Below are 19,922 nucleotides of genomic sequence, written 5' to 3'. Positions count from 1 at the left end.
GGGGTCACAGAAGTCACCTAATCACAGCTTTGAGCCCTTTGTCCACACACATGAGAATCCCCCTGGTCAACAGATGGCTTGATGATCCAGTCCCCCAGTGCCAGTCCCACGGTGTGAACTGCAGGAACTGCCACACCAGCAGGCCCCCGCGGAAGAAGGACTGGGGGACAAAGGGGAAGAGCTCAGAAACCACAGGTCAGGTCAATGCTGTCACCCACAAGCCACAAAACCTCAGTGCCTACCTGAAGTCTGACCCTTCATCACTCCCAAGCTTTGCTGTTTTCTTTCCTTCTTTCTTCTTCTTTTTTTTACGGTGCTGGGGCTTGAACCCAGGGCCTTGCACGGGCTAGGTAAGGGCTCTACTATACTGAGCTATATCTCTAGTCCACAAGCTTTTTTCTGATAAAACTGCGATCACCAATGTGGCTTAAAAGTCTGAGCTGGGTGCAGTGGCACATGCCTGTAATCCCAGCGATTCAGGAGGCTGAAGCAGGAGAACCACAAGTTCAAAGGCAACCTCAGCAATTTAGCGAGGCCCTAAGCAACTTAGCAAGTCCCTGTCTCAAATTAAAAAATAAAAAGGGTTGGGGATGTTGCTCAATGGTTAAGTATCCCTGGGTTCAATCCCTAGTACAAACAAACAACAAACAAAAACCTGTCTGTATCACTTCACACCCATTAAGATGGTTATTAGGAAAAAAAGAAAACAACTAAAAATAACAAGTGAGAGCAAGAATATAGGGAAATTGAAACCCTGTGCAGTGTTGGAGAAATGGTGCAGCCACTGTGGAAAAGAGTGTGATAGTTCCACCCCAAATTAAACAAAAACTACCACATTATGCAGCAACTCTACTCCTGGGTACACACGCAAAAGAACTAAAAGCAGGGATTCAACAGACACTTGCACACAGATGTTCACAGCAGCATTACTCACAATAGCCAAAAAGTGGGCACAATTCAAATGTCCATGGCGGATGAATGGCTAAGCAAAATGTAGATAGGTGTATGTATGTGTACATACATGTGTACACATGTGAACATTCATGCACACACAAAGGAATATTATTCAGACTTAAAAGGGAAGGAAATTCAGAAACACAATACAACATAGGCAAACCTTGAGGACATTAAGCAAAATATGCCACTCATTAAGAAAAAAAGACAAATACTGTACAATTCCACTTACATGAGGTACCTAGAGTTGCCAAATGCATAGAGAAAAGTAGGATGGATGGTAGTTGCCAGGGCCAGGAGAAGTGGAAAGAGGAAATTATTGCTAATGGGTAGAGTCTCAGCCTGCAAGATGAAAAGAGTTCTGGAGTCTGGCTGTACGGTACAGTGAATGCTCAGAACACTACTGAACGGGCTACTTCAAATGGTTACATGGAATACAGAATCCATGCAAATGTACAGCTTTATTAAGGGCTATCATTATTCTGTTCGAATAGCGATTTGTCTGAGCAACTACTGTCTGCAGCAAGCACATTAGGCAGAGGAGCTACAAAACTGTGACCTGGTTGCTCCCCAGGTGAGCTGATAGGGGATCTACAGGAATCCACTGGTAAGAGCACTGATAGAAATATGCACTGGGTGCCATGAAGCCAGGCTGGGGGAGGGGCGGGAAGGTCAGGGAAGACTTCCCTAAGGGACTGATCTTGAAGCCATCTTCTAGGACAGTGGACCTGGCTGGTGATCTGTAACTGCCCAAGTGCATCACCACTATGTAATCCCTCCCTTAACAGAACGAGTGCTGGATAGATTACAAAGTTCACCCACATCCTCGACATATGGTTCATGTGAAGCAGCAACTCTGGGTGCTCAGACAGCCAGAGTTAAGGTGACATCCAGAAAGAACAGAGTCCCAATATGGTACTAAATGCAAGTCTACTTCCTTCATCTTGTCCCCAATCCAAAGAATAAAGACCCTGAGCAGCCACAAATTTTTACTTCACCTAAGAGCCTGTGTCAGCCAGGTTCTAGAACACTGGAGACAGTTCTGACCTTATAAAGTACAGAGCCAAATCCTAGGGCTTTTTGATATTTGCAATGGCCAGATTTATATCTGGAAGGAATGAAAGAACAATAACAAATTTATTTTCCAGTCTGTATATTATGAATTTCAATGTTTTCCTGTTTCTTCACATGAAGTTTCCTTTCGGGTGGTTATAAAATCCTGTCTCGTTTATGTTGGAGACAGAACAGGCTGACTGCATGCAGTGAACTTCAAGAGCTAGTGGAAAAGGCGTGCTAACCCCGCCCCTCCCCTACTCCTGCTCTCCATTCCCTTTGGCTGGAGGCAGCACCGGGAAGGTCCAACACCAAAGAGCCACAGCTGGGTCTTGGGGGCCAAATAAGCTCCAGGCTAATGAAGAGGGTTTCCAAAATGAAATAGTACCCAAGCACTGCTGCTCCCACAGCGTCACAAATAGCTGCACCTTGTCATGAAAAACCCTAGAAAACGCCAAAAAAAATGAACTAACCACAGTTAATGCTGGAAAGGAAAAAGGAATAAATGCCCAAACTGGTCCCAGGAACTTTCAAAATCAGGTGGGTCCACCCATTTTGTGCCCCATCCTAAAATATGAGGAAAGCTGGGGGACCAAGGGAATATCAGGACTGCCTGTCATTGAACCGCTGGTCCCAAGCCAGGATGACATTATCACAGCTTCGTTTTCAGCATGCAAACACACACACTAACACACCCATACAAGGTTAATTTATGCAAAACAGCTATGTTTTCAAGAGTTGGCCAGAGAAACACTGTGCAGATGTCATGTAGATAAAGTTCTGCAAGACTTAAGGATTACTTGACTGGAAGTGCAATTTCCGCAAAGAATAACAAAACATTTGCTTACATGTATCTCTGTCTGCTGTCCCCACTTTTCATTGGTTCAAAACTTCTGGGTCCCATGCCCTTTGTGGATCCCACACAGACATAGAGCAAATTCAGCCCGAGATGTTCAGCCAGTCGATTTTGCTTGTCCAACAGCCGAAGCAGCAAAGCAATGGCTAGGGAACTAGGAATCGCTCTCCCAAGTTTAAAAGATATATAGGATGTAAAAAAAAAAAAAAAAAAAAAAAAAAAAAAAAAAAACTGTGCACCAATTTGCCGCCCTTACAGAAAAGAACGAAGAAATTAAGCACTGAGCTTTCTGCAGACCTCTCTCTCTGAGGCTGACTTCTGAAACTGTGAGAAAGTCCCCACTCCCAAACGAAGGCTTCAAGATGGAAATTACAGAGGCGCAGCTTTTTATAATTAACAATATCATTGCATCACTGGCTAATGCCTTTTCCAATACCCTGACACAGCCTGAATCTCCGCCACAGCCATTTTCCACCCATCAGGTTTTTAGTAAGGTTTCCAGACCCTGGAGAAAGAAAGCCCGGCGCCGAGAACCTACCTTTTAAATCCTGGCATGTCCAAGATGCGCGAGGAGAAGAGGCAAAGGGGGAGAGAAAGCTCCCAGGCGGGACCCTCGGAGGAGTTCTGCGCTGCGGCTGCGCTGGGCCGGAGGGGCTCGCGGGGATTTTATTCCAGAGGGGCCCAGCGAGTGATGGAGAGGGCAGGGGGACAGCCTGGGTGCTCCGAGCCACTAGAGAGCCCTCGGAGCAGGCACCTGGTTTCGCTTAGCCCTCTTCAGTAATTCAGCATTAAACCAATTGGAGGAGGAATGTTAAAAATGAACACTTCATTTTCTAAGTATGTTAAACAATGCAAATGGGGCCTCAGTCTGGACACAGCTGGTTCAGATTACAGCGCTCACCAACTGGCTAGACTCCTCACAACAATCTTGGGGCGTCTGCCAGGGCCAAGTGCTCGGCGCTGGGAGGAGAGCCCGGTCCCGGCCGCACTGGGCTGCGAGCACCTCGGCTGGAGGCGCTGGGCGGGCAAGTGCAGGGGCGTGGGCCGGGGAGGCCTCCGCTTCCCACCCGGGGCGGGGCGCGCGGGAGGGGGTGGCGCCCCCGGCTGGGCTGCGTGGCACCAGGACCCTCAGGGACGCGATCGCGCTGGGACAAGAGTGACTTGCGCTCACGACACTCGCAGTTGCAGGGACTAGAAACGTAGAATTGATTGGGAAACCAGAACCTATGAAGCCAAGGTTTGGGGCGAAGGGTGGGAGGGGGTGGGGAAGAGGAGGAGGCTGGAATCCCGCGGATGCTCACTTCAGGCCCCGATGGTAACCAGGACACCGTTTTTTCCGGGTCCTCGTCCCTGGATTCCTTCTAGCATTTTCTGGCTTTAATTAAAAAGTGTCCCTTGGCTTGAAAGTGACTTTGACAAGTGGAAAGGTGTTTTGCAAAAGAGGAGTGGGGGAAAGCGGGATGATGAACAACACCCAAGTCCTGTAGTGGAGGTGTCAAACTATTTTTTTCTTTCTTGTTTTTCGAAATTTGGAACCTTTTCATTAAATGAAATTGGACCAAGAACACTCTAGGAAAGACACAAGTGGACTGGTGGTGGTCCAAGCCCTTTTTACTCATCTCCACTTTCTCCTGGACTCCTCAAAACCCTAACTAACAGCAAGCACACAGCTCCTCTCCATCTACCCCAACTCTGTGCCGCAGGAATCTCCTCTACTTTATTACAAGTGGGGATCATGGAGGTTTGGTAACTTCCTCACGGTCACACAGATATTCCTTAATACCACTGGGCCTTCCGAGTCTGCATATTTAGTTTAGCCCTCTCAAAGGACATTGTATGTGGGAATTAAATGGAATTCTACTGAACAAGAAGAGCAGAATATTGATAGTTGTGGAAGCTGAGTGTCTATTTACTCTGTTTGAAATTTCTAATATTACTTAAGATTTATTGTTCATCTCTCCCACTGTTTATAACAGCAGAAGGTAGTAAACCTCTAGGGCTCATTAGTGAGACACCAATAGAGTTAATATAAGGGATTTCCAAAAATAGATAATAAATATAAAGTGCAATCATTTTTTTTTAAAAAAGCTAGACACATAAGACTACATACTGACGGATTCCATTAATGTAAGATTTGAAGTCAGGTTGTGCGGGGAGGGGATGGGGTGTACAAAAGGAGCCCTCCGGATACTAGTAATGTTCTAATTATCAGTGTGGGTCTGCTTACAGAGGGTGTGTAGACTTGGAATTTGTGAAGTCCTATGTGTGTTATGACTTATTTATATTAAAAAAAAGACTGAAGAGCCTTCTTTTTTTTAATGGTTGTTCAAAACATTACAAAGCTCTTGACATATCATATTTCATACATTAGATTCAAGTGGGTTATGAACTCCCATTTTTACCCCAAATACAGATTGCAGAATCACATCGGTTACACATCCACATTTTTACATAATGCCATATTAGTAACTGTTGTATTCTGAAGAGCCTTCTTGTGTGCTAATATTAAAGAATTTAATATATTAAATATATTAAATATATCTATTAAATTAATATATATTAAATATATTAATATATATTAAATTTAATATATTAATATATTAAAATTTAATATTAAAGAATTTCCAATATATTTTATGGGTCAAAACTGCAAAATATTAGTAACTCCACATAGATCAATCTAATACATTAATGTAAAAGTACAAGTCTACCATATATGCAAAAAGTAAATAAAACCATGATATACGGGAAAAGGGAGTTATAGAACTGTATGTAAAGCATGCCACCATTTTCAAAATAAAAATTTTGAAAAGTTCTTGCTTGTATGTATACAGAAAAGATATCTCCAGATATCACCTGAAAGGTGCATGAGAAACTGTTGCATGGTTTCACTCAGTTATCTCAAGTTACTATAATTATTACCACAGACTAGGTGTCTAAAGGACAAACGTATTTCTCACAGTTGTGGAAGCTGAAGTCCAAGATCAGCGTGCCAGCATGGTCTGGCTCTGGTGAGGGCCTTCTTCCAGGTTGCAGATGGCCTTCTCTGTGCCTTCACATAGTAAAAAGAGGGAAACTGGAGGGAGGAGGGGTCTTTGATCCCACTCATGAGAGCTGCACCTTCATGATGTAAGTACCTTCCAAAGGCCCCACCTGCTGATACCATCATATTGGGAGTTAGGATTTCAACAGGTTCATTCTGGAGGAATATAAAAATTCAATCTACAGCAGAGTCCTAGGAAGGAATTTGGGTAGAGAGTGGGAGAAGAGATGTGAGAGGCAAATTATCTTCATTGCTCATCTTTTGGTATAATTTGAATTTTGTACATGTACACACATTTCCTAGTCAAAATATGAGATTAACTTATTTTATGCAGATATTGTGTTTATGTAGGACTATTTGTAGAGGCAGGGAATTTTAAATCACTTGGTACCCCACAGACACTACCAACTTTCCTATAGGTTCAGGAAGTGGAGGAAATCCATATACCTGTTTTCTACATGAGCAAATGGAAGACCCCCAAATCAAAAATGTCTAGGGACCTTTCTTGGACCAGAGATTATTTCCATGTTAAAATTGTAGGGCTAGAATAAATGCATAAATGTAAAGGGCTATCATCCACGTACCAATGAAACCCAATTTCCTCACCATAACAGGGCAGAGAGACGATCAAGTGATTTTTTTTTTCAAAAAGGTTTGATATGGGAAGCTGGGTTGGGGCCTTGTAAAATTAGGCATTTAATTATATACTTTATTAATATTAAGTAGAGAGAGAATGAGGGCTGTCATAAAAGACGTTGACCTTGACCTGAGTCTTGCATTTATCACTTACCAGATGGGCACTTTGGACAGGTCAGTTCACCCCTCCACTTTGTGGTTTCCTCATCTGCAAAATGGAGATAATGTTTCTAACTCGCAGGATGACTGTGGGAAAGAAATAAAAGTTAGTTATCCTCATGATGGTTACTGTGTCCAAACTTCCACCCCTACACAACCTCCTCCAAAATATCTTTGCTAAATAGTAACTTAGCCATTTCTAAAGCCAAAAAAAAAAAAAAAAAAAAAATCAGTCTCACTATTGAACAGCTCAAATTTTAGTGCTGTCATGAGTTGAACACAAGTTGGGTTCCCTGGTTTCATTCCATCGGTCCTAATTCTCCCCTCTGCAGCCATAGGCCAAGCTCTCTTCTGCCTAACAAGCTTCCCATTCATGAACGCAGTTCATGCTATTACAAGAATCCCCCCTTATCCATTAAAAGTTGGCTGCAGTCAACCATAGTACAAAAATATTAAGTGGAAAATTCAAAAAATGATTCAGAAGTTTTAAATTGCATGCTGTTCTGAATAGTATGATGAAATCCTGCCCTGTCCCACTCCATCTGCTCAAGATGTGAAACATCCCTTTGTCCTGCTGGGTTACTCAGTTTTTCACCACTTGACAAAATACCTGAGAAAATGACCTAAAGGAAGAATGGTTGTTTTCGCTCAGGGTTTCAGTTCACATTCAGTTAACTCCATTGTTTCTGAGCCTGGTGAGACAGAATACCAGGGCAGAGGGAATGGGGGCACAGGGCTCTTAACTCCTGGTAGACGGAAAGGAGAGAGAAAGAGAAATTCAGGGGACAAGATATAGTCCCCAAGGACCCCCTCCTTTCAACTCCTACAGTTCTCCCCGCCAATAGTCCATTCAGCTACGAATCCATCAATGGATTAGGTTTTAGCCCTTGTGATCTGATCAGTTCCCAAAAGCCCCACCTCTGAACATTGCTTTATTGGGATCCCTACTTTGCAACCAAAAAAATTTTAAAAACACCTGGAAAAGGAAGTGGTGATCTCTAGGAGCCAGCAAGGGTCATTCAGCAGGTCCTGCCAAAGGACACTCTCTCTTTTTCTTTTCAAAAAGAGCCTTCAACACATGACCCTTTAGAGAATGTTTCAGATCCAAACCATAACACCAGCACACCTAGCCACATGTATACACCACCTGCCCCTTGGTTACAGAGCCACCTTGGTTGTCAGAGTCACTGTCATAGTATTACAAGTCCTTGTGGGAAAGTAGCATTATTTTACTTCAAATGTCTCCAAAGCACAAGAATAATGACAATGTCAATTTTATTATGGTATATTGTTATAAATGTTCTATTTATTATTTATTGTTGTTAATCTCTTAATGTGTCTAACGCATAGATTAAACCCTATCATAGGTAGGTATAGGAAAAAGCATTGTATCTACAGGGTTCGGTACTGCCTGTGGATCCAGGCATCTATGGGCCTTAGGATGTATCCCCTATGGATAAATGAGGGCTACTGTATTCTATTCTCCAGGTCCTGCAGTGTCCTATGACCCCTTTGGCAGGGGCATTGGCCTCGTGGTTCCCAGGGAGCCATGTGGAGTACACAGGCTGCTAGCACCACCTCCTCCATCCTGTTGGGCTGTTAATTCTTTTTAGCCAAGAACAAAGTTTTACGTGTATCCTTACTGGAGTTTTATCCATTGTTCAAGCCCTCTTTCATCATGAGTTCTATCATCTAATGTGTCACGTGTCATTTCCAGCTTTGACCACCAGGGATCTGCCAAATGTGACTTGGACTTTCTGAGTTATGCACAACACTGTTACCAAGACAGGTGCAGGAGTGGAGCGGTTCATCCAGGTTGGCACTGAGCTCTTCTCTTTCCTTAACAGTTTGGGCCACTGCTGATTGTCCAGGTCTGGGTGCCACCAACCTCTCTCACAAAACAGGCAGTCCCACTGCTAGATTGTTACAAGGGCTGCCATGAGTGGAACTGTGTGACCTGCCCCCACAGGTCCTAATCCTCCTCTCTGCAGCCACAGGCCCTACTCTCTGTTACCTAACAAACTTCCTGTCCCTGAATGGTTCCCTTGTGCAAAAGAACTTTGTGAGAGACTTTGTCACATGTCCTGCAAGCATCAAAACACACGCTACCCATCACATCTCGTGATCTAGCAGGCCTCTTTTTGAAAAGAAAAGGAGGGTCCTTTGGCAGGACCTGCTGAATGAACTTTGCTGGCTCCTGGAGATCACCACTTCCCTTTCTGTGTGTTTTTTTTTTTTGGGGGGGGGTGCAAATAGGGATCCCAATATCTGCCCTGCCTCCCTCCAACAGAATCAAATGGATGTCACAAAATGTAAATTGTTGCATAAATGTAACAGGGGTATCATCCACATACCAATGAAGCCCAATTTCCTCACCATGCCAGGGCAGGGAGAGGATCAAGTGATTTTTTTTTTTCAAAAAGGTTTGACATGGGAAGCTGGGTTGGGGCCTCGTAAAATTAGGCATTTCGTTATATACTTTATTAAGTCGTTAATTTTTTTCACTGTCCAAAAAGAATTACATCACAATGTTTTTCTAGGAGCAAATTTGAAACCCGGAAAAGGATGTTATTAAATGTCTATTATGGGGCTAGACTCCAGATTCCCACAATAGCTCTGTGAAATAGGAAATCCTCCCCTCTGCCCATGAAGAAGAGTTTAGGCTGCACAGGTAATAAACCGTCCAAAGTCCAGCCCCAACCAGGCCTACTTGGTTTTGGACCCTTACTCCTCCCAATTTATCCGATTTTGCTTTCTCTGACTTAACTATTTACATGGTTCTTTCCCTCCATTATCCCTAACTCCCCAGGAACATTCCAGAACTCCATGGGCCCTTCTGTCATTACCTTCTCTTTTTCTTAAATAACTTTCAATTTTTTATTATAATTATTCAAAAGTGGCCCTTAAAATAGCAGACAACACCCAAGTTCTGTGGGGGCAGTGGCTCCACTTCACACATGTCCCCCTCCCCCAGAGGCTCTCTCACTCCTGTCCCTGGTCAGACTTCTCAATGAAGTGTCAATGTCTCAGTGTCTCAGTGTCTCTGTCACCTCCTCACCTAGTCCCACTTCCACAGTCCAGCTAGCTCCTCATGATTTACCCAAACTGATGTCCTCTAAGAGTCCCAGTGATCTCCTCATGGCCAAGCCCATGCCCTCTTCTCCATCCCTGTGTGTTCCTGAGCCTCTGGAGCATTTGATGCTGAGGTCAACTTGAAGTCGACCTGGCAGCCCCCCCCTTCTATAAATGGGACTGCACTTTCTTCAGTCTCTTTTGTTTCTCCTTCTTCCTAAGCAAAGAGTTCCATGCAGCCTCTCTACTCTCCTGTCCTGAGAATAGTCACTGGTCCCTTAGTTTCAGCTGTCACCATGTCATAGATAACTCCTGAATAAATCACTCTCACCTTCCTTGACTTCCACCTTGCTCTGGAGACCCGAGTGTTTAACTCCTTGTGGAAAGTGATCTCCAATTCACTTCCTCTGCACACTTGGACACCAAGCCAAGGTAATTAGTTCACTCCCTGTGAGCCAATAAAAAGGTCAGAATCCTTCCACTTCAATGCTGGGTTTTGTGTGAGGTTCTTAATAGGGTTGGTTTGGGTGTTTGAATTTTTTTTTTCAAACTAGAAATAGCTCAATTGTTATATTTGATTGGGATAAAGTGATCTGTGGTCTCACATTGTGGTTCGAAGTCTAGGTGGTCTGGGGCCAGTGGGGTCAGCATAGCATGGTCCCTTGAGGGTATTTGCAGTATTGACCTTCTCCACAATGGTTCAAAATGCCTCAAACTGCCTGCCCACCTTCAGGAGGTGGGACAGAAGAGTTTGATGGCCACACCCAGCAGCAAGGGATGCTGGGAGATCTATTTTGTGTTCTGAGAGGTCAAGTGCCTTCTTACCTCAAAATCTGGTGTTCCCTTACTGTGCAAACAGAGTTTGGACATCAGAGGGCAAGCAGCAACTCTGCCAGAAATTCTAGGGGACATCAGTTGTCTCTCTCTCTCTTCTTTGCCCATAAGTATGTCTATAGTGGAGATATTACCTTTATTGTCATTTATGTTGCAATGTCTTCCTCAGTTTGTATTTTGCCTTTTAGTCTTGTTCGTGGCATTTTGGGAAATACATACACTTTACATTTTTTACTTATTTAGATGTCTTAATCCCACCTTCATGGTTTCTACCCGTCATTAATTAAAGAACACAAATGGCCTTCCACGTTCATGGTGAGCAGAAGTGACCTTTAAAAATAGACCCACAAAATCCCTTTTCCCCCAGGGTATTTCCAATAAATGGTATGCAAGGAACATCTGATCTCCCCAAAAGCCTAGTTAGTTGGTAACAAGATAAATGGTAGGATAAAAACTCATGGGCTGTATCTCAGGAGGTGGTTTTAGTCCCACAGAGAAGTCCCATGAATAAGCTGGATAATCTTCAACAAAATAGTTTCTTTTTTACCTTTAAATGTCAGCTCCTCTGGAATGTATGTTGGTATAGGACATATGGAGCGCATCTACTTAATTTTTCTCCATAGTTAATCATCTGAAATACTATCACTAATAAACGATGCCCATTTCTCTCTGAATTGAAAGGTAGATTTTATATGAACTGTGGATATACTTAGATCTCTTCCTCATTACTCTGTCAACTTGCCTGTGCCAGGTCCAGTTTTATTTACTTTTATTTTAAATTAATATGTTGACATCTGGTAGGGTACATACATATTCCCTGTTACTTACTCTTTTTAAAGAATATATTGACTTGTCTACAGTTACTTATTCTTCAAAATGAAGTTTAGAATTATTTCACCAAGTTCCAAACTAACACTATTAGAAATTGGAATCTTATTAATTTTTTAGTCTTTTGGAGAAGATTATCATTTCATTCATGTTGAAGTCTCCATCCAGGAACGTGACATATCTCTACACTTATCTGAGCTTTTGAATGTCCCACATAAAGCTTCATGAATTCTCATACATAGGCATCCATTCATTCTTCCATTCATTCAAGTATTTCAAGTGCTAAGTACAGCTACCCATGAGCATATGGGCTTTTGAAGTCAGGTCAACTTGGGTTTGATTCTCCCTAGTATTTACTACCTGTGAGACTGTAAGACAACTCTCTAATCTCATTGAGCTTCAATTTCCAGCTGTTAAATGAAACAAAAATAGATCATGCTATTCAAAAAGAGATAGTGCTTATATAGTACCTAGCAGGTGCCCATGCACAGTAGGTCTTCAGTAAAGGCTAGGTCCTTTTCTCTCTTTTTAACCACAAGACATTGATTAGTCAGTAATTCTGGTGGATCTGGGTGTGATGGCACATGCCTGTAATCCCAGTGATTGTGGAGGCTGAGGCAGGAGGATCACAAGTTTAAGGCCAGCAATTTAGTGAAACTCTGTCTCAAAGTAAAAAAAAATGATTAGGAATGTAGTTCAGTGGTAATGAGCCCCTGGTTTGATCCAGAGTACCAAAAAAAAAAGGAAGAAAGAAGAAAAAGAAAGAAAGAAAGAAAAATTGGTGCTAATGAGTATGCACACAGGCCAAGAGGGCACACAAAGGGGTGCCTCACCAGTCTTGAAAATGTTAAAAAAAATAAAAGGATATTACCTGGGGGAAAAGACTGGGTCCTGAAACCCACGTGAAAACTATGTCCCAGGGAGACAGAGGATCATACAATTAGAGGCAGAACCAGAATTAGAGCCTAGGTTTCTTAATTTTTGATCCAGGATTTTTACCCCCACCCTTACTTTTGGTCTTTAACTGTAGTTTTTATTTGTATTTATTTATTTGTCTGATGCTCGGGATAGAACCTGAAGCCTCACGTGTGCTAAGCATGTATTCTACTACTGAGTAACACCCAGCCCTTTAATTGTACTTTAATATCACCAGTTTGTTTCAGGGCACCACAATTTTCTGCACAAGCCTGCAATTTCCAGGGAATTCAGCAAATCATGAACAGACCTGAGCTTTTCTTATGGATTGTTCTACTGACTGTGGTTTTGACATATAATTGTATGTAAAAACTCAACTCAAAGTGGATCAAGGACTTAAGCATTGGACCAGAGACCCTGTGGCCACTAGAAGGAAATGTAGGCCCAGCTCTCCATCATGTCAGTTTAGGAACTGAATTCTTCAACAAGACTCCTAAAGTGCCAGAAGTAAAATCAAGAATTGACAAATGAGATGGCATCAAACTAAAAACCTTTGGGCTGGGGTTGTGGCTCAGTGGTAGAGCCCTTGCCTAGCATGTGTGAGGCCCTGGGTTCAATTCTCAACACCACATATAAATAAGTAAAATAAAGGTCCATTGACAGCTAAAAAATATTTTTAAAAATCTTTAAAAAACTAAAAAGCTTCTTCTCAGCAAAGCAAATTATCAAGAACATGAGCAGAGAGCCTACAGAATGGGAGAAAATCTTTGCCACCTGCACTTCAGATAGAGGATTAATCTCCAGGATATATAATGAACTCAAAAACTTATCTCTCTCTCTCTCTCTCTCTCTCTCTCTCTCTCTCTCTCTCTCTCTCACACACACACACACACACACACACACACACAAATACAATCAATAAATGGGCAAATGAACTGAATAGGCAGGCACTTCACAGGAGAAATATGAATGGTCAACAAATATTTCTGGTGGGACTGCAAATTGGTGCAACCACTCTGCAAAGTGGTATGGAGATTGCTTAGAAAACTTGGAATGGAACCACCATTTGACCCAGCTATCCCACTCCTGGGCATGTACCCAGAGGACTTAAAACTAGCATACTATAGTGATGCAGCCACATCAATGTTCATAGCAGCTCAATTCACAACGGCTAAGCTATGGAACCAACCTATAAAACGTGGCATATGTACAAAATGAAATGTTACTCAACCATAAAAAAAAAGAATAACTACGACTTTTGACAGTAAATGGATGGACCTAGAGACTATCATGCTGAATGAAATAAACCAATCCCTCAAAACCAAAGGTCAAATGTCTTCTCTGAAATTTGGATGCTAACACACAACAAGGGTGGGAGAATAGAAGTTCAGTGGATTAGACAAAGGGGAATGAAGGGAAGGGAGGGGTGGGAATAGGAAAGACAGTAGAATTAATCAGACATAACTTTCCTAAGCTCATATATGAATAAATGACCAGTGTAATTCCACATTATGTACAACTGCAGGAATGGGATCCTAATTAGAATAAGTCATACTTCATGTATGTATAGTATGTCAAAATACAGTCTTCTGCTATGTGTATCTAAAAAGAACAAATACATAATTTTTTAAACATAATTGTATGTAAAATATGGGATCTGTACTATAAGAATCTGCCATGGAACCCCAGAGCTGTATTCAAGGACTATCCAATGGCATTCTTCGATTTGCCATCATTTTGGTCTTGTCTGTTGTTTTCAGATGCTTAATATGGATTGAGGTTTGGAGAAAATGCATCATAGAATGTAAAATGGTGTGATGCTCAGATTGCCTCATTTTCTATTTACAATTAACATAAAGTAGACCGTAACAAGTGCCTCCTAGATTCTTGAATTTGTCAGCCCAGTAAAACCAACCCTTCCAAAACAAAACTGATCCAAAGCAATATGCTGCTTTTAATTTTGTCAAATAAAAATTAAAAATATACAGCAACTATCATATATCACATCATGGAATTTCATGAAACTGTGTGTTTGGTCTTTGGAAATATTACTGTGCTTGTCTCTTTTTGGTGGTCTGATGAAAACCCTTACAGACCTTCATGAATTGCACCCCCCCCCCCGGCCATTAGCAAATTTTGGAACAGAAGTAAACAAAAGATGAATTCTGTTCTAATATGTATCAGCTCTTCTCTATTGATAGGTTTATTTTTCTCCCAACAATCGCTGCATCAAGCCATTTCAATTGTGCATGGTATTCTCTTCCTTCCTAAGTCTGTTGGGAAGGGCTGACCATGGTTCCAAATGTCAGCATGCAACAGAATCATGTGAGATACTTATTAAAATTCAAGCCCTGAGGACTGGGGACATAGCTCAGTTGGTAGGGTGCTTGCCTAGCATTCCCAACACCATGAGTTCAATCCTCACCGACACAAACACACACACACACACACACACACACACACACACACACATCCAGAGACTTGATACTATGGTTCCAGTGGTCTAACCAAGGAATCTGTATTTTAATAAACACTCTAGTTGATTCTGCTGAGAAATTGCTCAATTCTGAGCAGCTCTGAGTGATATTTTAAGCAGCCATTAAGTTCTGCTAATACAAGCTTTTCTCCTACCAATCTTGCATAAAAGTATTGAGCCTGAATTGAGTCATGGGTAGACCAGCCATGTCCAACGGATGGCCTGCCCTAGTGGGAATAGTCTATATATCTTTACTATCCAATATCACAGCAACTACCCATGTGTGGCTACTGAGCACTTGAAATGTGGCCAGTGTTACCAAGGAACTGAATTTTGAATTTTATTGAAATTTCACTAATTTAATTTTTACATTTAAATAGCCATATGAGACTGTGGGCTTTCCTATTGCCCAGCATGGCTCTAGCTCTGACTTGACCACCAGTTAGCAAGAAATACAGAGAAGAGAAGGAAAAACCTAGAAGACAAAAGAGGAAGAGCCAAAAAGGGAGAAGATGGAAAGGAGGGAGGGGAGGGAGGGAGAGTGAGGGAGGGGGGAAGAGAGAGAAAAATATGCAAAGAAATACAGAGAGTTTGTCTGTGTGTCTCTGTTCTGTATCACTGGTCTACATGTCTATTTTGGTGTGGAGAAATAGGTGCACTCATCCGTGGCTGATAGGATTGCAAATTGGTGCCACCAATCCTGAAAGCAGTATGGAGATTCCTTAGAAAACTTGGAATGGAACCACCGTTTGACCAAGCTATCCCACTCCTCAGTTTATACCCAAAGAACTTAAAATCAGCATACTGTAGTGACACAGCCACATCAATGTTCACAGCAGCTCAATTCACAATAGCTAAACTGTAGAAGCAAACTAGATGCCCTTCAATAGATGAGTGGATATAAAAACTGTGGTACATACACAATGCAATATTACTCAGCATTAAAAGAGAATAAAATTATGGCACTTGCAGGTAAATGAATGGAGTTAGAGATTATTATGCTAAGCAAAGTAAGCCAATCCCCCCAAACCAAAGGCTGAATGTTCTCTCTGATAAGTGGATGCTGATCCATAATGGGGCCGGGGGGGTGGGAGGTTGAGGAACTTTGATTGAGCAAGGGAAAGGGAGGAGGGGGCATGGGGGCAGGAATGTTGGTGGAATGAGATGAACATCATTACCCTAGGTACATGTATGACTGCACATAGGGTGCGACTGTACATCGAGTACAACCAGAGAAATGAAAAGTTGTGCTCCATTTATGTACAATGAATCAAAATGCATTCTGCTATTATGTATAACTAATTAGAACAAAAAGGAAAAAGAGAGAGAAATACAGAGAGGAGAAAGGAGGAGAGAGAGAAAGCCTGTATCAATCAGAATCTATCTGGGAAAAGAATAATAGTCTGTACTGGTTGTTTAACAGAGGAATTTAATACAGGGAACTAGTTTCGAAAGTGTGGAAAGAGCTAGAAAGCCAAATGGAATGTCGGCAACCAGAGTTATGCTGTATCAGGGAGCCACTACCTCTCCTAGGACTTGGGGACCAAAGGAGATTATGTTACTAGAACCTAGGAGCTGGGACCACCTGTAAGAATTGGAATTATGGTGGAGGCCTCCTGGAGGGGGTCAATACCACTAAAATGAGGAGCCAGGGAGACAGCAGGAAGACGGTCCCCAGCTTTCCCGCTCCCAGCCTTCAAGCTCTCACAGGTGCTTTCCATTGGCTGAACTCAATAGGAAGCCAGTCGGCCAGGGAGACTGAGGAGCATGGCTTGCAGGACACCAGCCAAGCAAGGAGGGACATGACTACGAACAAGATCTAAGAACAAGGGCAAATGACTGGCACCAAAACAAGCAAATGCCCCATTTGTATCCTGATTTGAATCACCCAAGTGTGCAAAAAGACACGTCTTTGATACAATCAGAAAACTTGAATATGTATTGGGTGTTGGATAATAATAAGGAATGATTGATTTCCTAAGGACTGATTATTTTTAATGTATCGTCATGAGTTAGAAAGGCATACTAAAAAAAAATCTGGGGAATAAATGAAGTGATATTGGCCAAATTGCATAGTTCAGACCTCACTTAGGGGCTTACGGGAGTTCTGTGTAGCTCTTTCTACTCTTCTGTTTGTGAAAAATTGTCTAACAAAATTTAAAAATGAATTTAAAGTTTTTTTTTAACTTCTTCGTGTGTGATAACATATCACTTTTTTTCTCCCTCTCCCCTCTCCTTTGATCCATATTCCTTTTCTTCTATTGGCAATCTTCATGGGCATTGGGTGAATTTTTGTTGACTTGCTAATCTATAGATATCACCCCCACTTACCCCCCCCTGGAATTGCTCTAAGGAATATTCTATTCTCAAATGTCAAAACTAAAGCTGCGTCATAAATTGGCTTAGGATAAGAAATTATGACACCATAAGGATGGCCAAGATTTTAATATTAATTTCAAATTAGACTTTTTTGAGTCTACAAAGAGACAATAGTCTTAAAATGCAGCTGTGCTGGGAGAAAGAGTATCTAAGGTCAGAAGGTAAGGATATTTATAATATCTGGCCAGCTTTCTATGCCCAGGAAAATAAATTGGGAGCAGAAGTCAGGAAGTAGAGAGGCTCAGAATATGAAATTAGAGTAAAAAACTACCTAGTCAACCGGGGAGGTGAGGGATCAGAGTCCAGGACCATGATCAGGACTCCACTTAAGCTGAGGGAGAAGCATCAGACCCACTTCATAAACCAGCGGCACCCACCATGGTTCCAAAAGTGAGAGTGGAACTTGTGGTGGCAGGAGCCTGAGACACGGACTGCAGGACCCCACTTCTGTTCCCTGTGCTTTTGGCTCATGAGGGGTGCACAAGATCCTGCATGTTCCTGGGCAGCAGTTGACATTGCTTGATTTGGAAACTTACCTCAGCACAAAGAAGAGGCACAGTGCAGAAACGTGAGGCCCACATCACACCCACAGATAGCAGAGAATAGGGTCTGGGATTGGTCAAGACCCCCCACACCCTCTCTGGCCTTTTAATGGGTGTGACACAAAATGCCTGACATTTTGGAGGAAAGATTTAGTTTAGCTCACAGTTTAAGGTTTACAGTTGAGGTGGGGGGAATAGGGGAAAGGGGCCAAGGGACAAGATTCAGTCAGTCCACAAAGGCATACACCAACCAGTGACCTACTTCCTCCACTCATGCCCCACCTGCCTGCAGTTTCCATCCAGTAATCCTTTCAAATTTTCAATCCATCAAATGGATTAATCCACTGATGAGATAAAGTAATCATGATCCAATCTCTTCCTAAAAGACCTACCTCTGGTCATTGCTGCCTTGAGCTCAACACATGAGCTTCTGGAGGACACTCCAGATCCAGATCATAATGCCATGTAAGCTTCTCCATGGATCCAAAGCCATGCAAGTTTCAGCCATGGCATTACTGGAGAGTTCAGGAATGGGAGGAGGCACATTACTTGATCATCTATATTCTCCACAAAGAGTAACAAGATTGACTCCTGATTATTCAGCCTAATTTTAAGGTTGCTAGTGCGGATGCTGGAGAGGAGTTGGTGGAGGTAGAAGATGAAATAAGAGTTGATAAACTTGATAGTTGTTGAAGTTGGCAATGGATGTGTGGATTCAGTATGTCACTCCACTTTAATGTCTATGTTCAAAGTTTTCTTTAGTAAAATGCTTTTTAAAAGTTTCTAGACAGGTCTGGGGATATATCTCAGTTGGGAGAGTGCTTGCCTTGCGTGCACAAGGCTCTGGGTTCAATCCCCAGCACCACACACACACAAAAGTCTTTAGATGATATGGCATAATGTTACAGTTTGATAAAGCTGAGTAATGGGTATACAAGTGTATGGGATCTTATTCTGTATTCTTTGGACACGCTTTAACATTTGTATAGACAATCCCACTTTTAAGTTTTTGTGTGCCAAATTCAACATCTAGGCCCAGTTTCTTCTGTTTTTTTTTTTTTTTTTTCCTGAGTATAGGCCACATTATCTTCTTTGCATTACTCATAATTTCCTGTTGAAAACTGGACAATTTTGATTGTATTGTACCAACTATTGACTTAAGTATTTTCCTTATTAGTTTTAGTCTGATTTTAATATCTAAATGGTGCATTTCCTCTCCCCAGAGGAGAGGGTATCTGCTGCTGTTTCTGCTCAGCTTTACATCCTTATTTTTAATTTTTAGTCTGGCTTCCCAGGGTCCCTTTGACCCTAGATCAGTGGTCGGTGGGGTCTGTGCTTGTTCAGCCCCTGGACTTCCAGGCTCTGTCCACCATCAGTTTGTGCAGGTGGAACGGCTGGCTCAGTGGCCAGCTCAGGTCAGCCTCGGCTCTCCCTTGCAGCTCCTGGTCTCTCCTGCACTCCACAGTTTCCTCTTGGCCAGGGGTTTTCTACGACTCTGCTCCAGGGTCTCTACATTAAATTCCTGCTGGCTCACCACTGTACTCTGCATTTTTCCTTCTGAGTTGGCCACTTTGAATTGACAAAGTCATAAGCTTTGCATTGCCGTGACCCCTGCCCCTGGGTCTGCCCCGTCAAGCAATGACACTGCTGGTTTTCATGCGATGGCTCAGTGCTAGAGAAGCCTGGAGGCTTGGGGCTGAGGGAAGCCCCAGGTAGGAAGGCCATGGGCTCCAACAGTTCTTACCCAAAGCTCTAGAAGCTTCTCAAAAATAAATTAAATTTCTTGTCTGCCTTTGATCAATTTTCAGAGCCCCCAAATGACTGTTCTGCAATGTTAGATGTGTACCTGCTTTTAGCAGAGAAACTGGTTGACCTACTCATAATTCTAGTGCCAGGTTCCCTCCTACTATCTGTCTACTCTTTAATGTTTCCAGTGTTACACACTCACGTGTGCGTGCACACATACACACATATACACATGAAAGAATAACAATAGGGCTAAATCTCTTTTCAGCAAGTAAAACTGAGGTCTAAAGAGAAAAAGACTCAGAAAAGGGGAATTCAATTTCTCTGGGAAGTGGCAGTTCTGGGAAGAATTCATTTTTACCATCAATGATACTTTCCAACGCAGGAGCTATCCATTTGCAAAGCACAATTCCAAAGAGAAGAATAAAG

At 42.4% G+C, this 19,922-nt stretch overlaps 1 protein-coding gene across 2 annotated transcripts in view; it reads right to left on the bottom strand.

The window, feature by feature from the left end:
• Positions 1-3,888, bottom strand: part of Fbln5 (fibulin 5) — a 74,120-nt gene extending 70,232 nt beyond the window's left edge. The window contains exon 1 of one of the 2 annotated variants that reach the window (XM_046440636.2): positions 3,402-3,888. In XM_046440636.2, the coding sequence (XP_046296592.1) occupies positions 3,402-3,418 (17 nt within the window). In that variant the 5' untranslated portion in view covers positions 3,419-3,888. Of the gene's footprint in view, positions 1-2,855; positions 3,007-3,401 lie in introns of those variants that run through there. The other variant, XM_046440635.2, reaches the window with a different exon arrangement.
• Positions 3,889-19,922: the final 16,034 nt, after the last annotated feature.

This window comes from Marmota monax, unplaced genomic scaffold (genome assembly GCF_021218885.2).
Source record: "Marmota monax isolate L192 unplaced genomic scaffold, Marmota_monax_Labrador192_F-V1.1 WCK01_AAM20220418_F8-fsc00017, whole genome shotgun sequence".
Classification (NCBI taxonomy): domain Eukaryota; kingdom Metazoa; phylum Chordata; class Mammalia; order Rodentia; family Sciuridae; genus Marmota; species Marmota monax.
The sequence above is the reverse complement of the archived record's forward strand: the minus strand, read 5'-3'. Positions and strand labels throughout refer to the sequence as shown.